Source organism: Pyxicephalus adspersus, chromosome 10 (assembly GCF_032062135.1).
Source record: "Pyxicephalus adspersus chromosome 10, UCB_Pads_2.0, whole genome shotgun sequence".
NCBI lineage: Eukaryota > Metazoa > Chordata > Amphibia > Anura > Pyxicephalidae > Pyxicephalus > Pyxicephalus adspersus.
Window position 1 is genome coordinate 7,574,817 of NC_092867.1, and position 22,424 is coordinate 7,597,240.

At 42.9% G+C, this 22,424-nt stretch overlaps 1 protein-coding gene across 1 annotated transcript; it reads right to left on the bottom strand.

The window, feature by feature from the left end:
* Positions 1 to 922: 922 nt before the first annotated feature.
* IFFO1 (intermediate filament family orphan 1) lies at positions 923 to 22,147 on the bottom strand. Its single transcript, XM_072423856.1, has 9 exons — positions 21,259 to 22,147; positions 13,704 to 13,764; positions 12,031 to 12,126; positions 10,189 to 10,329; positions 9,287 to 9,453; positions 6,379 to 6,499; positions 5,994 to 6,089; positions 5,057 to 5,187; positions 923 to 4,937 (listed from the first exon to the last, which is right to left on the bottom strand). Exons 1-9 carry the CDS (start codon positions 21,831 to 21,833, stop codon positions 4,847 to 4,849), a joined length of 1,479 nt encoding a protein of 492 aa, XP_072279957.1. The 5' UTR covers positions 21,834 to 22,147; the 3' UTR covers positions 923 to 4,846.
* Positions 22,148 to 22,424: the final 277 nt, after the last annotated feature.

Here is a 22,424-nt window from a genome sequence, read left to right on the forward strand (position 1 = left end):
GATGAGCAGTAAGTGAATCTTTTATGGCTGGTGAATTGGTGGACTGGAAAGGGAAGGGGAAGGTACTTGAACATTCAGAACACAGGAAATGGTTTCATTTATTGACCCCCACCTCCCCCCAAACATAGCTTCTACTACCCTACTAGCTACTTGTAGCCCCAATGGGGCTATGACTCTTCCTACACCCCAATCTGACTCTTCCTGCACCCCGGTGGGACAGCCCCAGGGCCAGACTCTATCAGGGGGATGAAGAAAAGAGATGGAGTTTGCAGGCTGTCCCTGTGTTTGCATGGGTTTCCTCCAGGTACCCTGGTTTACTCCAACATCCCAAAAACATGCAGATAGGTTAATTGGCTACCACCGAAAATTGACTTTAAACTACATTAATGACATATAACTATGGTAGGGACATTAGATTGTGGGCTACTTTCAGGGACAGTTATTGACATGACTACGGACATTGTACAGCTCTGCGTAATATGATGACGCAGATGACGCAATATAAATACTGTGTAATAATAATAATAATAATAATGAAAAGTACCAAGTTCAACTCTAGGCCACCAAGGTTGCAGGGAGTCCCAAGTTACCAGGATTGCAGGGTGTATTTAGCAACCAGGGCTGAAGGGGATACTTGGCTACCAGGGTTGCAGGGGGTATTTGGCTACCAAGGTTGCAGGGGGTATTTGGCTGTTAGGGTTGCAGGGGGTATTTGGCTACCAAGGTTGCAGGGGGTATTTGGCTACCAGGGGGGGGGGGGGGCGCACCTGACCAGAGCTGCAGACTATATATCTCCCAGAGACATCTCGGCTCAGACCTGCAATGGGAGAGTGGGTTGGTTTTGGCATCATGATGTCACACTTGGGGGAAGTTTCTTCCCCTTTGAGTGGCACACGGCTCCCCTTTCAGGTTGCAGGGGGTATTTGGCTACCAAGGTTGCAGGGGGTATTTGGCTACCAGGGTTGCAGGGGGTACCCTGTTACCAGGGTTGCAGGGGGTACTAGGTCACCAGGGTTACAGAGAACCAACAATACCTGTGGGGGAGGATCCCGGGGGGGTGGTCTAGAGCAGGGGTTCCCAATCCCCTGACAGGTGGGCCACAGCTCTGGCCAGTGCACCCACCAGCGGGGTCAGGAGAAGGACCCCGCTTGGGGGGGGCGCACCGACCAGAGCTGCAGACTATATATCTCCCAGAGACAGACTATATATCTCCCAGAGACCTGCAATGGGAGAGTGGGTTGGTTTTGGCATCATGATGTCACACTTGGGGGAAGTTTCTTCCCCTTTGAGTGGCACACGGCTCCCCTTTCATGCGCGGTGCGGAGTCCATGCATTTAGGGTTCAGCGAGCCTCAAAAGGTTGGGGACAACTGGTCTAGAGATATAAAATTTCAAACAAATATGTTGCTAAGCTGAGCATCTGCAAACACAGATTCAATTTAACAGCCATCTTCAACCATTTTGTTTGCAAGCAATTTAAGGACATTTCATTTGCCTTGGCAATGAGCATGCTTATAGGAAATCAAATCAGAATGACAGAGAGCTGTGCTACCTCTCTTTTCACTGTCCATTCCCAGGCTGTTGGTGGGCTGGGCTCAGAGGAAGTGGGTTGAATGATGCTGGCTGTCAGACTGAGGACATCTATTGAAATGACTATGGCTGCCTTTGGAGAGATTTTTAGGAAGTAAAACCCTGACACAAGGGCCTAACCCTTCTTCACTCTATACAAAACATGACCAGACAACAAACTTAATTATCAGTGAACATGCCTGTCACCATGGCGATATAAGAGGTTAGTTTACAGAAGGGTTTGGTGTCATTTGCAAGGATGTACTGAGAACCTGAGAGACGGCAGGCCTGCCACACCTAACCTTGCTATGGCCTAGTCAAGCTTCGGCCTAGACTGTTGCCATAGTAACACAGAGGCCCACAGGACCACAGTAAGCCTCAAAGATGGCCGCTCCAAGATACACCATCACTGAAATACTGTTTGCCCCATTTAGTCCCTTCTCATTCGTAACATTTTATGTATTTTTATCACACAGTTTCTTTATATTTGTCTCTGTCCCCCCAGCCCCCCCAATATGTTTTCAGTCCTCCATACATGAGATGAGGTCGATGTATACAGAAATAATTCTCTGTGTTTAGGTAGAGAGTGCATTGCACCCCCATAGATATGTATCCAGTATCTCTGTTTCTTATATACAAAGAGCATTAAGGCAGCACACAGCTACACATACAGATGCATCCAACCGGGCAGTGTGCAAACAGCAATGTTGGTACGCAAAATGCAGTAACCCATAGCAACCAGATTTCGCTTTACTGCTGGCCGACTAGCTAAGTCTTAACTCATTGGAAAATAAGGGGTTCATTTTTTTAAAAAAATTAAAATTTATAAATCACAGGCATGCGCATATTACTGATATTTGCGCAATGGTGTAAGAGATAGCTCTGTGATTGCAGGGGAGACAAGTCATGTGATCTGTCAAAATCGCATGACTTCTCACCTTAATTTACTGGTAATATTTTGCTAAATTTAGTATATTGAGTGAACATTGTGGGGCTCTGGTCCCAAAATTTTGACACCTGAATTTTACCCATCATGCATGTTAAACATTGAAACACATGCGTAAAATGCATCATGTTCATTGCACCCGCATGTGTGTTGGCGCTTCATGCAGATTTAAAAGACACATTAAACAGATCTCTATTAATAAATGTAATTTTTCAATGCAAAAAATGTCAGTACCTTTATTTAACTTGGTATCAGCCTCTTATAACAGCAGAGCTTAGACTGGAGTTCAGGGGAAGCAGCTCAAGACGGTAGGACGAGATTGACAGGGGGATCAGTGTGCTGCTACTGCTTACTATCCAATCACAGGCTGGGGGAGGGCCAAGACCTTTAAATGTTAGTTAACTGCAGCAGTAAAAAATCAGGTCTCCTCCTCTGTGTGGCAGAGCTACAAATGGGCAGAAATACAAATCATTTGGCAGGTAAAACAGCTCCTTTTGTGTCTTTAGTGGTTCACTTGGAGTTCAGCTTTAGGTATGCCCTGGTATGGAGGCAAGTTTGGAAAACGCAGCCATGGAGGGGACTGAGGGAGCTCTGAGAGCACAGAGCAGCCAGGGTAATATCAGACCCCCAACATTACCCACAAAGCTCCTAACAATGAGCATGTTCAGCAGCAGAGTATTCTGTACATAACAGGAAAGGTAATGGCGGAGGTCAGCTGAAATTCATATTGACGGCGGATACGGGTTCAAGGACATGGGTGTGCTTATAGCTCCCCCTACAGTATAAAGTCCGCAGACAATGATTATCCAAAATATTAAACCCCCTGACATGGTCACCTGGATGATCGGGTTACAACCTCCAATATGGGTAGTATAAGGCTTGGGGTGACTCTGACATGGGGAAATTGGAGTGGATAGATGATGGGGTCAGGGCAGCTCCAAACCAGACTGTGGGGTTGCCCCTGGTATGCAGTGGTATTACCTAGAAAAAGTGGTCTAAAGAAAAGCAACTGGTGAAGCAGAGGCAGGGTCATGGGAATCCAAGGCTCAGTGATGCACTTAGGACCTGGCCAGTCTGGTCCAACGTACTGGGATACACATGTAAAAACAATGTAATGCCAGCCATGAGACAAAGTTTCAGCACCCAAAGTCCATTACAGCAAGCTTTGTATGAGACTGTGTAGCCAAAATGCCCATGCTGACTCCTGTCCATCCACCATGGGCATGTGGACTTCACACCAGGACTATAGAGTAATGGAAGATGGTTGTCTGGTGAATGATGTTCTCACTTGGATCATGTGGATGGCCAAGTGTTTCATGGACTTGGTGAAGAGATGGCAGAAGGATGGACAATGGGAAGAAGGTCAGAGGAGGTGTTGCAACCTAAAGTATCTGCTACCAACTCCTTGGTACAAGATACCATAGGGCACCTCCAGAGGTTTTGTGGAGTCCATGGCTCAGAGCTGTTCTGGTGGCATAAGGTGCACCTGTACAATGCTCCCATACCAGTTTGGAGCAGGGTGGGTAAGGAGCACTTACCAATTGTACCTTCTGCTTGTTGGACCTGGAGAAAAAAACATATTTTGGAGGGTTGGAGGTTCATGTGTATTTCTCCACTTTCCCTCTACAATGATGAGTTCAGTGCACACTGAACATAGGCACAGAAGGGGGCCCAAACCCTGTGTAAGCTCAACTCAATGTTGGGTTAAACTGACTCAGTGAGTAAGAGTGCAAACAGGTCACACATGAAAGGTATGTGTATGTGCCTTACCCACAAAGAGAACCCGTAATGCCTAAATTATATTAGAAATTTTACATATCTTTGCTTTGCCTAATTTTGGAGATGTCGGTACATTTCCACCTTCAGTATCTGATTTGTGATTGATTGGTAAGGGTTACTGCGGATTGCATATCATCATTTGCCTGAGCACTGCCATATTGAATTAGCCTGAGCACGGACGTATTTCATCACACTCCATCGGCTTGTGACACCTATACATTCCCCATAATATTCCCAGCAGACTAAAGTGAATCATGCCTAGCGCCCACACTTATTTAGACAATATCTACAGACATTATTGCAGCTATACGTACGGGATAAAGCATCAAACCCCTATATATACCAAGCCAGAGAGCCCCTCCAATCCCAAGGCTCTGATCAGCATTGCGTTCCCCCCTTTTGTATTCCCAGAGTCTAGCAGCTGCACCCGCTGGTCATTTTCTGGCGTTTTGCAGACACACTCAGAATCCGTCCCAGGGAATGAACATTTATGCATACAGCATCACGCCGCCCTCCAGGCAGTGGTGCAGGGCAATTTGGAGTTCCTCTCCTATCATCTGGCCGAGCTGTCCGAAGATGGAACATCACGGTCTGAGTCCTCAGGGTCCTCATTGCCGACAGATTCGCTACTTGGCGGAGGCGACCTGATGAAAAGGTGTTAGGTTTAGGAATTAGGAGTCAATAAGTATCCAAACCCAAAAACAAAAATGAATACATAAGGGGGGTGATTGCACTTTTTGCGATAAGATGTAGATGTACCTACTTTTCTTCTGATTGGTTGATTAGTCTCCGACATGTCTCCATCTGCACATCGAGCCCTCTCTTCATGCTGCACATCTCCATGTATTCATGCAGGTGACGGGTCATGTCATCCTTTGCTGTGGCCAGCTCCAGCTATAGATCACAAGGAAACATTTATTTTCTATGAACATTTATATGATGCCAAAACCTATTTGGATAAAATAAGTAAAGGGTAGACCTTTTTGTGTTCCATTTGCTACATATATCCTGCATAAGCGTCCTGTCTAGGTTTTACAGCAGGAAGAGGAATCTCAGCACAAAAAGGTTAAATCCCTTGATTGTTGTCACCAGGAATAGTGTCCCCGCTATAAGGATTCCTTTCTATTCCTGTTCTACTTTGAATTTCGCATCACCAGTGCCTACTGTCACCATGACAAATTGAAACGGTATATCTACCCAATGGGACACAGACAGCAATGAAAACCCTGCAGAGGTGTGAGGGGCAATGGGGATGGGGTGCAGTGTAATGAGGGGGGCTACGAAGAAAGGTGCAATGTAATATGGAAATGATGGAGAAGTAGGAGTGCAGTGATATGCTAAGGGCTATAACGATGGGGTTTCAAGAAGGCCAGTGTTGGGGTGCCAAAGTGACCCCCAAGCTTGGATTTTTCAGCTCAGCGCACCCAGAAGCCTGGTTGGCACAAAGTGCAAGGGAAGTGAGCAGTCATCCACCAGCTCCAGAGTTGGCTATATTAGGGTGGTGGGGTCCTGATATAGTTTCACCAAGGTGAGTGTTTGAAATCCAAAATTGCAATCCCAATATGTACAATAGTTCAGTCTTGCACAGCCCAGAAGGTGGCCAGGAAGTATTGACTCCTTCCCCAGCACAGTACCAATGGTGTGTCCTGTCTTCTACCCCTGCATCGTCCCACCCCTGTGTCCAACGTTGGGTCACTTACCTCAATCTGGCCTATGGTCTCCTGGTATTCCTTCTCCCGGCTCTTAAAGAGAGATTCTGTATCTTTAATCACCTCCTCCAGACTGTCATCCTGAACCTGGTAAAGGCAAAGAACAACAGGACAAGGTTATATTTTTGGGGCTTCGTTTTTTCCAAGAGCTATAAATGGCTACCAATGTGTTTCATTTTCATTCACTATTCAGTTTTCTTATATTCTCAGGGGTTAATTTTCACCGATATGCAGATATAATATTCACATTGAAAAGGGGGATCAGCAAAGCTTTGGGGAATATTCCAATGAATCTCTCCTGTTATGTGTGTAGCAGGGGCTGTTATACAAATTTATATGAAAATTATAGTAATTAGAGCTATAAATAAACTTGTACCTCTCCTTGATTTTCAACAGCCGACATTGCATATCCTGAAAAATCCTCCCATAATAAGAGAGTCTCCTCGGTCTCCTCCCAGGCAAGACTGTCACAGTCATCATCAAAATCACAATCCCTTCTGTGAGAAAACATAGAATATATATAACATTGTCTATAAGGAGATTAAAGGCATATTTGCAAGTGATAGCTTGAAACAAAATAATTTATAAATGACATTGTGAATTTGTTTGTGAATTGAACTATTTTAGGATAAAGTCACAATAGTAATCCTTTCACTGGTGACAACATAGCAAAGCAAATTAAATAATAACCTTTCAATGTCTCATTCCCCCATGGCTGCATGAATGAGCCATTGCCATACGCACACTGCAGAATGTCATTTGCATGGCTCATTTATATGGCAACATGGAACTAAGTTTTTAGATTATGTTCAGATACATTCTATTTACTGGGTGGTTACGTCACCCTGTGCCCAGTTTTAACCTCTAGGCATCTGCAGGTGGCTACAGGAGTTTTGAAAGAACACTTTCAAAACTTTATGCTACACTCACACCTGTGCTTTAAATGCATTCCCAGGTAAGGTGACTCTTTCCAGAAACTGCACTAAATTATGACCAGGCAGGATTTTGTTGCCAAGATGCAGTGGTGCAAATGCATTGCAAAAAAAAGCACAAAGTCTTGGCGGAGGAAGCTTAAAGCTTTAAAGTAAACATACAGCAAAGCATATTTATGAGAGCAAATATAAATATGTAAATGTCTAATGCAACATAGTAAAACCATTTAGTGTCATTGTTGTAAAAGTTCTCATGACCACGAGGTGTCGCTATTGTAAAATCTTTCATAACCTCTGGGTGTCGCTGTTGTATCACTTATTATGACCACTTTTCAGCATTGATTCCCTTCTAAGTATTTTCATAGGCAGACATTGTTTATTTAATTTTCTTCAGTCATTTAAAAGAGACAGAACAGATTGTAACTATTAAACTATGGCAGGGATATGGCACTTAAGAGTTACCACTTTGCTCCCTGCAATCAAATGCCTTAACCCTATAGGCCCCATTTGAGTACACTTAGCCAACCAAAATTGAGCCTATCATTAGCCCTGTGTCCATTCTAAAGAATTCCACCCCACCATTCGCCTGACCAATGGTTGTTGGAACACTGAACTTCAGTCTGCACAAATCTAACATGTGAGCACATGTGTCGTATATATGTGACCTGCCTATGTAAGGTAAGGGGTAATTGTTTGTGTTTACCCCTGAGATTATTACAGTTTAATAAGAAGCAGGCAGACAGAATAAAATAGAACATTGGAGGGCAATTAGTTAATAGAATGGGGCACAAGGTTACAGAAAATCAGGATGCCTCTCAGCAAAAAAATAGCTGGGTTGGGAAATTTGGGGCAAAATAGTGGCAAGTAGAGTTCTCTGCACAAGCTTTTTTTAATTTTGCAGCCCATAACCACGGTAGTTGGAGGGTAGGGAGGGGTCCAGTGAGGGTTTAATAGTGACAGGTTATTGCTTAACACACAGGCACCTATAACCAACGTGGATAATAAAATGGTTTTTGTAGGCACTAATTAAATGTTGAGATGGTCATCCTTAATATTAATATTATACAGTATTTATATAGTGCTGACATATTACGCAGCGGTGTACAAAGTCCATAGTCATGTCACTAGCTGTCCCTCAATGTGCCTCTCAATCTAATGTCCCTACCATAGTCATATGTCTTTATTACAGTCTAAGGGCAATTTTGGGGTGAAGCCAATTAACCTAACTGCATATTTTTAAAATGGAGGAAACCGGAGTACCTGGAGGAAACCCACAGAAACATGGGGAGAACCTGCAAACTCCAATGGTTCATCATATGGTGAATTACTGACCTGGAAAACACATGGCTGGGTTCTCCAACAATTTTTGTTCTAATATAGGGCTCAACAAGTAGTAAAGGATGGATCTGGATGACAACCCTGGTGGTGTTCTGACATTCACCTTGAGTGAATTCAGGCACCAAGTTGCTTTCATAGAGGCCTGTTCCTTGCTACTATACAGTGCCTGCCAGGAGGAAAAAAACCTAAATCCCACAGGGTAATTGAGACAATATAGGCTGTATGTGACCCTGTTACCCACATCCGGGGGATATGGAAAGCAAACAGTAGAACTTTTTCCCATGAATATGACTATCCAATTATACAGTGTATCGATGTCTGTAGAGCTGTGTTTCTTAACCTTTTTAATAAGGGGAGTCCCTCAAAATACCTATCAGGTCTTAGGGAACCCCTGCTATAATTATTATATCCACAGCTCACAGTATATTAGTATAGTGGTAAGCAGGCAGAATTCCTCTTCCATTGCTTTCCATTAGGAAGAATGTCACCCTGGTAAATGGCCCGAGAAGCACAAATTGCTCATTGCTCAAGGAACCCCTAGCAACTTCTAAAGCAGGGGTGTCAAACTCAAATACACAGTGGGCCAAAATTAAAAACTTTGACAAGGACGCGGACCAAACCTGAAACTGAAATAGCACCGCTACTACAATTCCCTGCGTCAGGAAAACAACCCAATGCAAGGCTTAATGTTATGAGTGGCTGGAACTCCCTATTCACTGAAATAGCACCGCTACTACAACTCCCCCTGCATCTATAAAACAGTCCAATGTGGGGCCACTTATAGGCAGAGAGGCTGCTGGTCTAAAGACGCGAGTGGTATCGGGAATTGTAGTAGCAGCGCTATTGAATGCAGGGGCGGGCCAGCTGCATTTTATATTTGAGATTCCTTTGGGGGCCAAAAAAAGGATGTTGCGGGCCAGAGTTTGACACCCCTGTTCTAAAGGAACCATGGTTGAGAAATTCTGCTCTAGACAGATACATATCTGCACACATGAACATGTACATATCACTTACAGCTGGTTTAGCATCTTCTGCATCTCCTCGTTAATACTCAGCGCTGTACTCTCATCCTCATCCCCTCCCCTTGCGCTCTCGGTCTCACACGTAGAAGTGTCATCATCAGGGACTGGCTTCTTCTCTTTCCGCCTTCCCAGCACTTTCATTGGGGAGAGGTGGACGGTCTGGTGAGGACAGATGAAAACATTTTAGGAAAATAATGAGTTAATAAACAATAAAACTGTTGCAGGGGTTGATCAAGCGTCAGCAGGATGGTATAGAGAGGAACAAAACAGAAAACCTGGTGGAAGCTCTGCCCTTTCCCCACTCTATACAAAGTGAAGATTTTGTCCAGTAATGTGTTATTTTTATGCCCTATGGACTAAATGTTGTTGACGCATGACTATCATTCCTATATGAACTTGTTGGATATTCTGCTTCCAAACCATGGGCAATAATATGGAGTTGTTACCTTTTGTACCTATAAAAAAGAATTCCCAGAAGATTTTGGAGTCTCTGTAGAAATTGGAGCAATTTAACCAAAAGCCATTTTTTAGGTCAGATACTGATGTTGAATGACAGGGCCAAAGTTGAGTATAGGTGTTCCAATTAATCCCAAAGGTGTTTTTTTAGGGTTGAGGTCAGACTATGTGCAGGACTATCCAGTTCTTCTCACCCGTTTTGAACTGCTAGGTCTCGGAGTTCACTGAAAAAGTTAGAAGTGTATGGAAGAAGTTTGGCCTTGAAGCATCCCATACCCTGCACCACAACCACACATACCCAAATCCTCTATATAAAGAGATTTCATTTACTCAAATTTGTTGTAAAAACAGAACTTTGGGGTGGTACTGCTGTCAAAAACCACCCATCTGAACCTGTCATTAAAAAACATACCCACCGCATGCCCCCATCACACTCACCTGTAGCATGTTTATCATGTCTTCACAGCTGCGTTGCTGGGCCACATCGCACAGTTTCGCGGTAATATCAATCCTGCGGCAGATGTCCATATCCACTCGCATAGCCTTCTCCTGGATCTTGGTGTCCAGCTCTGTCAGGTTCTACAAGAGAATTCGGGAGAGATTTTAGTGAACAGACATTTATTGTATAAGATATTTCACAATGATTGTCTCTAGCCAAAGTGAGATTTTAGCCAGAACTAACACACACAAGATGTTACACAGCTTCCCCACACTGTGCTGTTTGTGCTCTCTGTTTGTTTTTGGAGAAATTATTTTACATCTGTGATTGTAGTTCTCAAAATTGTTTCCATTACATAAAACATTTTTGTACTGCTAAACTATTTATTCTGTTTTTTTTTTTATCAAAGACAAAGTTTATCAGTAATTCGATTTCATTTTATAAGGTGGCAATCAATTGGTATAAATGGATTGATTGCGGCTTTTTATGGTTGGTGATCATGGCTTTAAAGAAGTGGTAAACATAGCCTTAGCATTGATTTTTATTTGTGGCTGCTAATAACCTCTTATAAAAGTGCTGATCGTTGCAAAAGTGGTGATGAGGATTTTTTAGACACCAATAAATTAGGTCTATGGTATTTCATAGTGGTGAACACCATCTGGCAATCTAGATATAGGTTATGGGACTGATTCACCCTAAAAATTTGGTACGAAAAAATGCAAAACTGATGTCAATTATAAAAAGCGTCACACAGGTTGAAAAGTATTTGGCTTCTGAAATTTTCTGACAATTTTTACGCTGTAGGAAACCAGGTGTTGTAGTCTGGTGCTCTGGGAACACCAAGCTTTGTGATGGGCAGGCCAGATATTCTCAACCCTTTCTTCTAGTCCAAGAAATCCATGTTGTACAATACTTATTCATGCAACCAGAATAAAAAGAATGACATAAAACCTTTGGGAACCCAGAAATCGTTAGCTAATATTATATAATAATATATATTATTATATTATCTAATATTATTTCTTTTTTTTATATAAGAGGGACAACTTTAGGAAGGAGTGAGCAAAATCTTTTTAAGGGGGCATACAAATAAACGTGTTTTTAGTAAACTGGGCCCTTCAGATTTGTTATTACAAAAATTGTAACTAAACCATTGCCAGATAAGTCCTTTATATCACATAACCTGCAGGCAGGGGCAGACATAGGAGGTGCAAATTGTGCTGCTGCATGAGAGCCCCATTACCTCCTCAGCCAATAGGGACCCAAAGTCACTTCTGGACCCTTTGTTGGTTATGTCCTCCACTGCCTGCAAGGTCCTGCTTATGTATAAAAACATCAATCAAAAGAAGATCACCGGAGCAGAAACCATCACTGATCATCGTGCTACTTGTGATAAACATATATATTATACTCTGGAAATTACCCAGAAGGACCAAACAATACCATTGTGTATACGTCTGCACATTTATTTCCTACACATCTGTCACAGTCTGTTTGGACAATATGCATATTCATAAAGAACATCAATGCTTTTTATCCTAAATACCCAAGATGAGGGGATATCTAGATGGCAGTAAATCAATAATGGCATTTCTTTCACCTCTACTTGAAAAATGTAACTGTAATGAGACTGTAGAAGTAAGCATAGCATATACCAGTGTAGATCCATTGTGCATGATCACAAGTCTAAAAAAGGTCGAACTATTGATAAAAAGTCTGCTAAAGTGACCCTGTCATGCAGACACAAAATTATAATATCTGCGAATAGCTATATCATTGCCTTTTATTGCATCCCCAGATGAACTGAGAAGCTAACGAGAAATGTAACAAGACGTACTCACATTGCTCATTAACCCCTTGAAGACGACAAGTTCAGCCTTTAGCTGTTTGACCTTCATGGCCAGTTCCTCCTGGTACAGAGCGGACTCCTGAGCTTCCTGTGTGGCAGATTCAAAAGACAATATTAGTAACCAAATGTGGACAAAAGGTTTTCTTAAGCTACATGGCCACATCTGCTGTGATGAGTTAAAACAGAGCAATATGACTTCTGGTACTAATTGAGTGAGAGCTCATTTCTAGGACGTTGGATTCTTTGAAGAATAGCTTTTAATGAAGCAAAAGAGACAAATCTAGGTTATCCATGTTGGCCATTGGGAATGCAAGACTGCCAAAGCTGTATTGGAGCTACGTGTCATTCTTGGTATCTAATGCATGCCCCCCCCCCTTATATAGGAAACCTGGGTTTGATAACATTAAGTTCTTTTCCAGTTGAGCAGCTAAACATACAACTAAAACACATAAATGCAACATACCAAGGATTTTTGTTTCTGTCCACCCAGGTCTAGGATTTGTCACAGCTCTGCCAAACTGCACAGCCAGTCTGAGGACCTTGTGCAGAATTAGAAGATGGAGCACCAATTGTAGTGACCAGTGTATATATGAATGTTTATTTGTCCCAATAAATAGGTCCATCAAAAGTAAAAACCAATATGTTTCTGGGGTTTATGCAGAAATCTCCATCGTGGGGCCTTGTGTGAAAAGACCTTGGAAAAGTGGGTTATCCTGGATTAAGGCATTGGTGAGATGGTGTTAGAGGCTTCATTTGGAAATCATATCTAATCTGGTCTAATCCCAACAGTTTGGTTCTTCCATCTTTTCCAGGTTGGAGCAGTAGAGAGCTGCCACACTAAAGCAATGGTTAGACTTACAATATCTTGAATGTTCCCCAGGCTTCATGTCCACGGCTTCACCACCATTCAAGCCCATTGACCCATCATTTCTCTTCTACTGTTAACACAACTTAATCTTAGCAGATGATCTACTAGTTCATCCACACTCTGCTATCTGTTCCTATTGAATTAGAATTTTGTGATAATTTTAGATCAGGTACTGATGTTGGATGACAAGGCCAAAGCTTGGTATAGGTGTTCCAATTCATCCCCAAGGGGTTTTTTAGGGTTGAGGTCAGACTATGTGCAGGACAGGAGCTGCAGTCCTAAGACTCTCTGTAGATCTTTTCCCATACATCTAGAAATTGGTATATTAGAGTAGCAATGTGATTAGGAGAGAAAGTGAGGAAAATGGCAAACAGAAAAACCCAGAAAAAATACCCAATTGTCACTAAAAAATACAGACATACCATTTAAGGGCACTTTAGGATGCCGTAAATGCCAATGCATAAGTTAAGGGCCTTTGAGCCCTTTCTATTGAACGTAGTTTTGCAATATTTCTTCTTGTTATAATTCTAGTGGTAAGCTGGTGCCCATAGCAGGAGCAGATCAGGTGAACCTTATATGTGAAAGAATCCCTGGGGCAAAATGGAGGAATGCATCACCCAGGCAGGAGAGGTAATAATTTTACCAAAATTCTACATCTGTCAGTGATTGGATTATTGCCTTGGATATGTGAAATGATGCAAAGGAGTGACCATTATGGAGATGGAGGTGCCAGGGACTGCAGTAGGCCATATCAGAGATGTACACATGTATCAATATGGAGAAAGGTTCACTCTCACCTCATCCAGTTCCGCCACTCTCTGCTGCAGCTGTACGCGAGCAGTATATTCCTCCTCCCATCTGAAAGAAAGCAGAGAATCAGAAGAATCAAATTTAAGCATAAGTGCGTGCTATGGCTAAGCAAAAAGGTTGGGGGATGGTGTTTAAGGGGATATTCCACTCTCAGATAATTTTGAGATTTAGCGTGCTTTACATGCCCTTCTGCAACCAAATACATACAGCCTTTTATGTATTTTCAACAACCAAATCATACAAAAGACTTACCTACCATTTTGCAATCCAATCCTTTGACTTATTAGATCCTTCAATAACTGACCTGAAAGGTCCACATTGCTCCTTGCTCAAGGAACCCCCAGCAACCTCTTGAGGAACCCTTGTTGGGAAACTCTGCTTCAGGGCATAAATAGGGTGGATGATAACTGGTGCCCCATAAAAAAAACACCTAGCCCTGACTCATTTTAAACATACATGTCCACCCCAGGAACCATCCATGTGTAAATGGTACTTCCTATCTGGATATAATAGTCTTGGTCCACTGTGTCCCCAACTCCACAATGCACCACCTAAAAAGTTTTCTAGTTCTTACTACTCTCTATGGACATGAAGTCCACTTCAAAGCCAGCACATGTGCAGCAGCGCATGTTTAAGTGTTTATATAGGAGGACGGTAGCCAAAACTTATTTGAAAAAAATATCAATATACTGTAATAGTATTACACTGCTGCAAGCTGTTTCCATTGAGGTGTTTTTACCTGTAGATGGTTTGTAGACCCTTGCGGCAAAGGAAAGAACGGCTCCCACCTTTCCCCTAAATTGTAAAAAAACAAATCTTTTCAATTTTCCTAGTTTCAGTGAATGAAACTGGAGAAGATTTCAAAGTTCATATATAAACATTTTGTCCAGTGGCTTTCCTCCAATCACAGCATTTTGTCCTTCTTCCCCAAGGGTCCAAACACCATGCTAGTGCAAGATAAGACTTATAAGATATCACAGCCTGGGGCCACGGGGCCCCTCTGCTGAAATTGTATATTTTACCTGTTGTTATGAAAGTGTCAAATGCAAAGAGCTGGACAAACACATAGATTGGAAATCTAGAAGTGACAGAGATCAGAAATAGGGAACTAGGAAAAATGGAACATTATACATGTGTGATATTAAAGGGAATACCTTCTGTCCCTGTGACATCAGATCAAGAATTGACGGGAGTGGTTGTCACCAGAATAGGAAGACACAAAGTTAAAATTCCCTGATTGAGGTTCTATTGTGCTAGTGCATAACCTGTGGCATGAGGTTGGCTGGTCCTTTGGTATTTTTGAACAATCATTAAATCAGTAAGGTCTCAGGTGACATTCCCCTAGTCTCTGACAGACTTCATGGTCTCTGACCACCTCCTATTGTAAATCAACAATCTCTGATCATCACCTATAGTAAGCCAACAGTCTCTGATCATCACCTATAGTAAGCCAACAGTCTCTGATCATCAGCTATAGTAAGCCAACGGTCTCGGACCATTACCTATAGTAAGCAAACAGTCTTTGATCATCACCAATAGAAAGCAAACAGTCCCTGATCATCACCAATAGAAAGCAAACAGTCTCTGATCATCACCTATAGTAAGCCAACAGTCTCTGATCATCACATATAGTAAGCCTACGGTCTCTGACCTCCTCCTATTGTAAGCCAACAGTCTCTGCCATGCTGTACAAGGACTGCAGTAAGCTGTTACTAGCTTGCACAACTAAAAAAAAATGGAAAACAAAGTGTTTAGAATAATAAATCTGCATTCATTTGTGTATTCTACATCTGCCTACAGTTTGGCATTAGCTCCAAATTTGGGTAATTAGCTGACTGGCTGACTGAGAAAATCTAATACAATACTGCAAAGCAAACCATTGGGCTGTCATTGCATCATCTGGCAATACTTTGTACATTGGTCGTTGTACCAGCTCTACAGATGTATCTTGGAATATTGCCCCCTTATGATTTTTAGCAGGACCCATTTGAATCTACATTCTTGTGGTGTTCTCATTTGCTACATCCAAATGTTGAGACCTGCATATATATATATATATATATATATATATATATATATATATATATCCTATGACAAAAGCAGTGCTAATGCGAGGAGATGACGCTGAGAGTCCAGCCTAGTAACAGCAAAGAAAATTATTCAAACCCACACCCCAGGGACCGCTGCCAGGGACTTTAGTTCATCTTTATGAGAGCTTTACCACTACGTCAATGCCAGAAAGATGACCTCAGACTCCCTACACTGTATTGTAGGGATTGTATAAAGCCGACTTTTGCTTTTCATAGTTGTTGATAGATCAGGGAGAGTTTTATTACTTATCAAGATTTTATTCCTCAAAATATTAATATGTATCAATCTGGTTAACACTCAGGGTGAGTTCAGGTGGGCATTTGCTATCCTGACCCTAACTTTCAACAACTAGGAGTGTTCACTTGCAGTTTGACAGGTATTTGCGCCAAGTAGTTGCAGGTTTTTGCATTTATCTTGCACTGGTCACAGGTCTTATGCAGGATTTGCTCTCCTGCTGTTGAACTCCAAACCTCTGGGAAACATTTTTTAACCACTTTAAGTGCTCCTAATCAAGTCTATAGACCGGGTATAACAGCGGACCGCACCAAGGCACTGCATGAAGCGTTCCAAAACCCACGCTGGAAACAATTGCTTGTTCAATGGAATTTCAATGGAATGGAATTTCAAATGCTCCAGGTCATTGCAATGTCACCTAGGGCTTTGTGCGGTTGAGGACTAGCTGACAGTGGTGAACTGCTGTGGTCCTCCCACTAAACAAACACCCATCTAAACTTATCCCTACTCCTCCTATGCTGTAGTTAAATTGCGGGGTACTTGGCAATGGTGGTTTCATGTGGAGCTAAGACAAAGAAAGTGGCATAATGAGTTGCATTGCAATACCAGCACATACCTCTAATGGAGTTCTACCAGGCCGCCTTGACATTTTGGGGGCACAGTGATCACCCTTTTTAAACATATTGGCATTTTTATCTAAAGCTATGTATAAAAGGGTATTTCAGACTTGCCACTCTCAGTGTGTGCTGGTTCTTAAACAGCACATTTGACAGCTGGCAGCAGTGAATGGTACTGCCCCTATTCATTCTTTACGGGGTGCTGGGAAGAGAGGCTATTTGCAAATTCATCCCAGTGGCAGTTCCCTGGCATAAAGAGGCGATAAACGCCTAACAACCAAACTGCCTGTCTGAACATAACCTAAATGTTACCAGAAGTGAGGGGAGAAAAGGGCAAGAAGCATTCCGCTGTGCACCTTGTTCCCCACCAGGGAAGCATGCGACAACTCAAATAGAGCAATTATTGACACCAATAGATTGTTGTCACCCTATAACAGTAAGTTCCTAAATAAACCTTTCATTGCAGGATCACCAGTTATTATCCTAATGCTATCTGCAGATGTAAATAGATTGTAAATGACTTTCAGATGAGTTTGCAGTGGTCGGATTTAGATCAACAGTTGGGCAATAGTGATTGTTATGCCTGCGGCCCGCTAAATTCCTGGGATACATTTCTGTGCAGTGAGTAAAGTCATACTGTAACAGGGGAGATTCCTGCCCAGACCCATCGCTGTCCTGAAAGCTGACACACAATTAGACATGTATGTGTAGCATGTTACAATGACCGGTAAGACATGATTATGTCTTTTGGAATGCTGAATGCATATTTTTAATTGGGACGATCGGGTTACATTTTTCTTATCCATCTATTCATAACTGAAAGCAGCTGGTCAGTTGTCCAAAGCTCAAACTGTCTTAATGGGTGGACAGTGATTGGGTCACTGTACTTTACAGTTTGTGTTCAATTTACAATAAAAATACCCATCTAGAATAGTGAGACCCCTTCATAGTGGCGTTTTAGTATGTGGGTAGAGCTGGAACACTTCTGAGGGTTCTGAGCTCATGGTGGCTCAGTGGATAGCACTCTTCCCTTTGCAGGTTCCAGGTTCATACAGTATGTTGGCCAGGACCCCATACGCATTGGTTCCCTCTGGGCACTCTATTCTTCTCCCACATAACCCAAAACTTGCCCATCCAGTAGACTATGATTGCTACATTAGATTGCAAGTCCCTCTAAGGGACAATTAGTGACATGACTATTGGGGATTATGCTGGCGCTATATACAAACAAGATTATATTAATGCAAACTTCCAGAACCCATTCATTTCAACAAGGTTTGACCCATAGGGCCCAGGAAACCCTTTGCATGTTCATTATCATGTGTGTCCGATGCATATTTTTGGTTAGTGAATGATTGACGTGTATGTATAGTCTCAGCATGAGGATTTATCATCATACTAAAAATATAATTATTAATGTTAAATGATAACAACAGGCCTGCTGTATGTATGTATGTCTGGATGGAAAAAGAATAATAAAAGAATAATATATGGAAGAACATAATCCTGGATATCTCATTTATAGGACTGCAGAGGAGGACTGTGCTAGGGGATAAAAGGGCAATATGAAAAGTAGTCAATAATAATATTCAATTGATTTTTAGGTTTCTGATCAGATGTGGAGTGATTGGACCTATTGGTAAATATCAATCAAAAGTACTCAAGGTGTTTGGATCACCACCTGGAACCGCAAGCAGGTCAAAATGTCAACATCACTTTCAGGTTATTGTAAAATTCCTAAAAATATGCGATTATTATACATGGACAGACCCAGAATACTATAACAAGAAATGAAAGGGGGGGGGGAGCACATAATAGGGTATATACCCAATACTGTGCTTATTGTCGGCCTCCACACCTCTCCAGCTTTTACTCAATTTCCTCTTCTCTTGGTAAAGGGCATTTCAGGATCCATCTCTAAGCTTTCTCCGGAGACAATGCTGAGTTTTCTGGCTTTATATGGCATCAATCAAGAAAATGCTGACACACAATAAACATACAGAGCCTGCATGAAGCAGGGAGGATGATACAGGTTATTGTATGTTCCCTGTATGCAGCCCCTGGGGTCCACATATATATATATATATATATATATATATATGAATTGTCCTGCAACTGCTCTGGCTGCAGTACCCACCCCGTGTCTAGGGATGTCCCCTGCAGCCTTTGTGATCTCATGCCTGTCCTCTTCAGGGGTGAAGAACATTTAGCTGCATTTAATATAAATAAATGTATAAATATATATATATTTAAACTGTGGTCCCCCAGAACCGCATAAATGCACATACAGGAACCTGAATCATCCTCCCTGCTTTGTGCATGCTCTGTATGTTTATTTTGTGTCATGTGACATTTATTTTGCTGCGTATGATAAACAACTGCCTTACTTTTGCACTTTTTCTATCCATTTTTTTAATGTAGTCCTGCCACTACCTGTTCACGTGCCCTCCGGCAATGGCTGAAGTCATTTCTCATGGTGACCACAGTGGCCATGTCTGAATAATGTGCTGAAATGGGCATTTGTAGCCTGTGACAGGGTGACAACACAGAAAAATAATTATAAATCGGGCTGTTGTCATGCTATAACAGGAAGTTCCTGAACCAAAACATTTATATCAGGATTATCAGAGATTATTTAAATGAAAACTGCAAATTCTGAGCTAGTGAAAATGACATTTTTGTACGTCACAAAGGGGTTTACATCGACTGGGTTTACATCGGCCTTTGCCATAAAACCATCGGCCTTTGCCATAAAACCATCATTGATAAAGAAAGGCCAGAAATGAAGGTTAAGGATTAATAGAGTCCTATGGGTTGCTATGGTTACTGTATAAGGCCTAGGAATGCAGAGCAAAGACAAGGCCTTGTTTATTATAATGTGTTGCCCATGGCGACCAGTCGTCGCCCGAAGTTTAGTCTTTGATATGAGGCTTTCTAGGGCAACCGACTTCTTGTTATTCTGACAACAGAGGCCCGAGGTTGGTGCTGTGATCATTATCAGTGCTTGGCCTGCTGTTTGCACAAGTCAGCATCTGTGTAACCAATAAACGGTGATATATGGGGTGCATGGGATGACTGAGAGAAGCGTTACAGCACAAATTGTCCTATTTCTCTTTTCAGCACCCAACTGCACTTTCCTCTTCCTGGCAATACAGATGTCATACAATATGGCTGCATTGCCAATTCTTTGAGCTGCTGCCTGAATTTAAGGTTGTCGCGTGACAACTACGTAACGCATGCGCGTTAACACATGTAAATGTGTGTTGTGTTAAGGCAGCACAATCATGGCCTGCCAACAAAAACTTTGCAACATCGCAAACCACAATACATTGTAATACCATGTGTTGTGGTGGGCTGCACTGCAACTGTGTTGGTTAAAGCCAAGAGGCACCATTGACAATGAATGGTACCAAAACACGCAAGTATTACAGCATTGTGGTTTTCTGCAACACACCCATGAATGGGTCCTAACTGAGTGTGCCTGGCAGATGCCATGTTATCTAAAAAAGCCCAAAGACTTGTGATAATCAGATGGTCTGACCCTAAATGGGTGGTGATTCTGATTGATTAACGGGGTTCACTGCACCCACAGTTTGGAGGTAGCAATGGAAACGATGTTCCAGGCACTGGATAGAACAAGGACAATGCAGTGCAGTTTCCCTTAGTGTCAGGGACAAGGTAATGTGCATTAGGGTGAATAACACACTGGCCTCATGTAAACTACCCTAGGTAATGCCCACATGGGATATTGGGCATTCATAATTAGAAAAATGGGACCCAATAAATGTCAGAAGCAGGTCAAGGACAATCAGGGTGAAGGGGGAAACTAGATGATGCTAGCCATCCTCCAGCAAGAAAATGAGGCTGGTTTTGACTTGCTGCAGCTTCTAATGTTTACAGTGTGCAGTAAAATCAGAGTAATGCAAGACTGTAGGGAAGGCTGGAGGTTGGATTTAAATATCTGATCAACAAGTATATTTGTATACTTGCTAAAAATGTCCTTAGCCAGAAAAAAGGAAAATGAATGCAGCCACGGCATATAGGCACAGAAACACTGCAGAACCCTAACCCTATACAGTCCTATCCCCACTTGATTGTCAGGTGGTGCTCAACTCGGGCTAGGATTGGCCCGTTATGGCTATAGTTACAGGTGACATCAACCATGACCCACACTCAGTTAAAAGTGAAATATGATTGGCTGCTGGAGGTCGCAATTCCTTGCACTGTTCTCCATGCCTGTGTCAATAAAGTTTTACATGGGGCATTGATTCATGCAATTATATTTTTAATAAACATTACACATGAAAAAATGTAAGCTCTTCCCATTAGCCACCAAAGGAGCTCACAATCAGTTTTTGGCATCACTCACGTCCAAACAACACACGCCAATCCTGGGACAGTTTGGCACCCAAATGGTTAACCATTCAGTTTGTATTTTGGGTGGAAATCAGGCAGTTAAGGGGAGGGGGACATACAGTACAAAGTCCATGCAGACGGAGTTCCTGGTGGTATTTAAAACCCAACACAATAAGTGCTGGTGACTTTGGTTTAATGATTGGAGTCATCTGCATGCCAAGTAAATACAATGTTGGCGACTTACCTCTGTTTATAGGCGTCTCTCTCTCTTTTCACTTTGCCTAGGACATTGTACAGAGCCCGGATTTCTGGGGTGATGGTATCGATCTGAACTCCGACCCCATCGGCGTGACCCCAGTAGGCTCCACTTCCAGCCCCAATATCTGTGCGGGTCATGAACCTCCTTGGCCCATAGACCCATGGCTGTGGAGGGGGAGTCGGAGACGGCCGGGTGAGCCCCAACAATGGAGGGGGCAAAATGGGCCCTACAAAGCCAGTCTGTACCGCCTGATCCCTGGTGATGGGTCCCGCTCCTTGGGCTCTTTCCAAGGCTCTCTCCAAAGACCGGTTCCTCCGTTCCAACTCGTGCACCTTGGCCAAGAAGCAACGGAATCGCAGGTTGAGGGTCTTCAAGACGCTGATGTTGGAGCCAAAGTCGTTCCTCAAAGCCGAGGCTCCCCCAGTTTGGGCATAGGGGGTCCCCAAGAGCAGAGATGACTGCGGCGGAGATGGGGGGCTGTCCCCTTGCTGCATAGGGGGGTCTGAGGAGAGCAGGAGAAGGTTGGGAGTTAATAGAGGATTCATGGCTGGGTTATTCATAGCACTGCAGAAAGGAGGGAGAAGAGGGGTGGACCAGCCAGAGGAGGAGGAGGAAGGAGGCAGAGAAGTCACATCATCATCTGTGAGATGAGGACAGAGATTTGGAGAAGGCAGAGAAGATTGAGAAGAGAAGGGAGGATGCCAAATGATGGACAAGCAACAGAGGGAAGGAAAATTGGGGAAATGGGGATGCAGAAGGGTTGGGAGAGAGGAAGACGCATCAGCTGTGACGTCCTGGGAGAGGGGGGGAACATTCCTGCTTACTAACCGCAGGCAACACAAATACACCAACTGCAGAGAGAGGAGGAGGAAGGACAGAGATGGAGAGAAAGGCAGGATGGGGGGAGCAAATTCCTGCCTGACTCACTGCAGCCTGGAGACACAGCAGATCAGAACATAAGGGGACACCACAGCCAAAAAGATAAAGAGGGAGGGCACATGGTGAGGACCGGCTGTGTCCACCCAGACCTATGGTGGTACGTAGACCCACCACAATGGTAACCGAAGAGCCAAAGACTTGAAAAAAAAAAAAGTATTGACGAAATAAATTCAAACTTTTAAACCTCAAATAAAAAAAGTTGAGCTGTGAGA

Excerpts from the sequence above, each read along its gene's own strand:
- IFFO1 (XM_072423856.1), bottom strand. The coding sequence starts at position 21,833 with ATGAATAACCCAGCCATGAATCCTCTATTAACTCCCAACCTTCTCCTG. Across the intron at positions 6,500-9,286 it reads CAGAAGATGCTAAACCAGCT|AAGGGATTGTGATTTTGATG; the intron begins GTAAGTGATATG and ends GTTTTCTCACAG. Across the intron at positions 5,188-5,993 it reads AGACCATAGGCCAGATTGAG|CTGGAGCTGGCCACAGCAAA; the intron begins GTAAGTGACCCA and ends TGTGATCTATAG.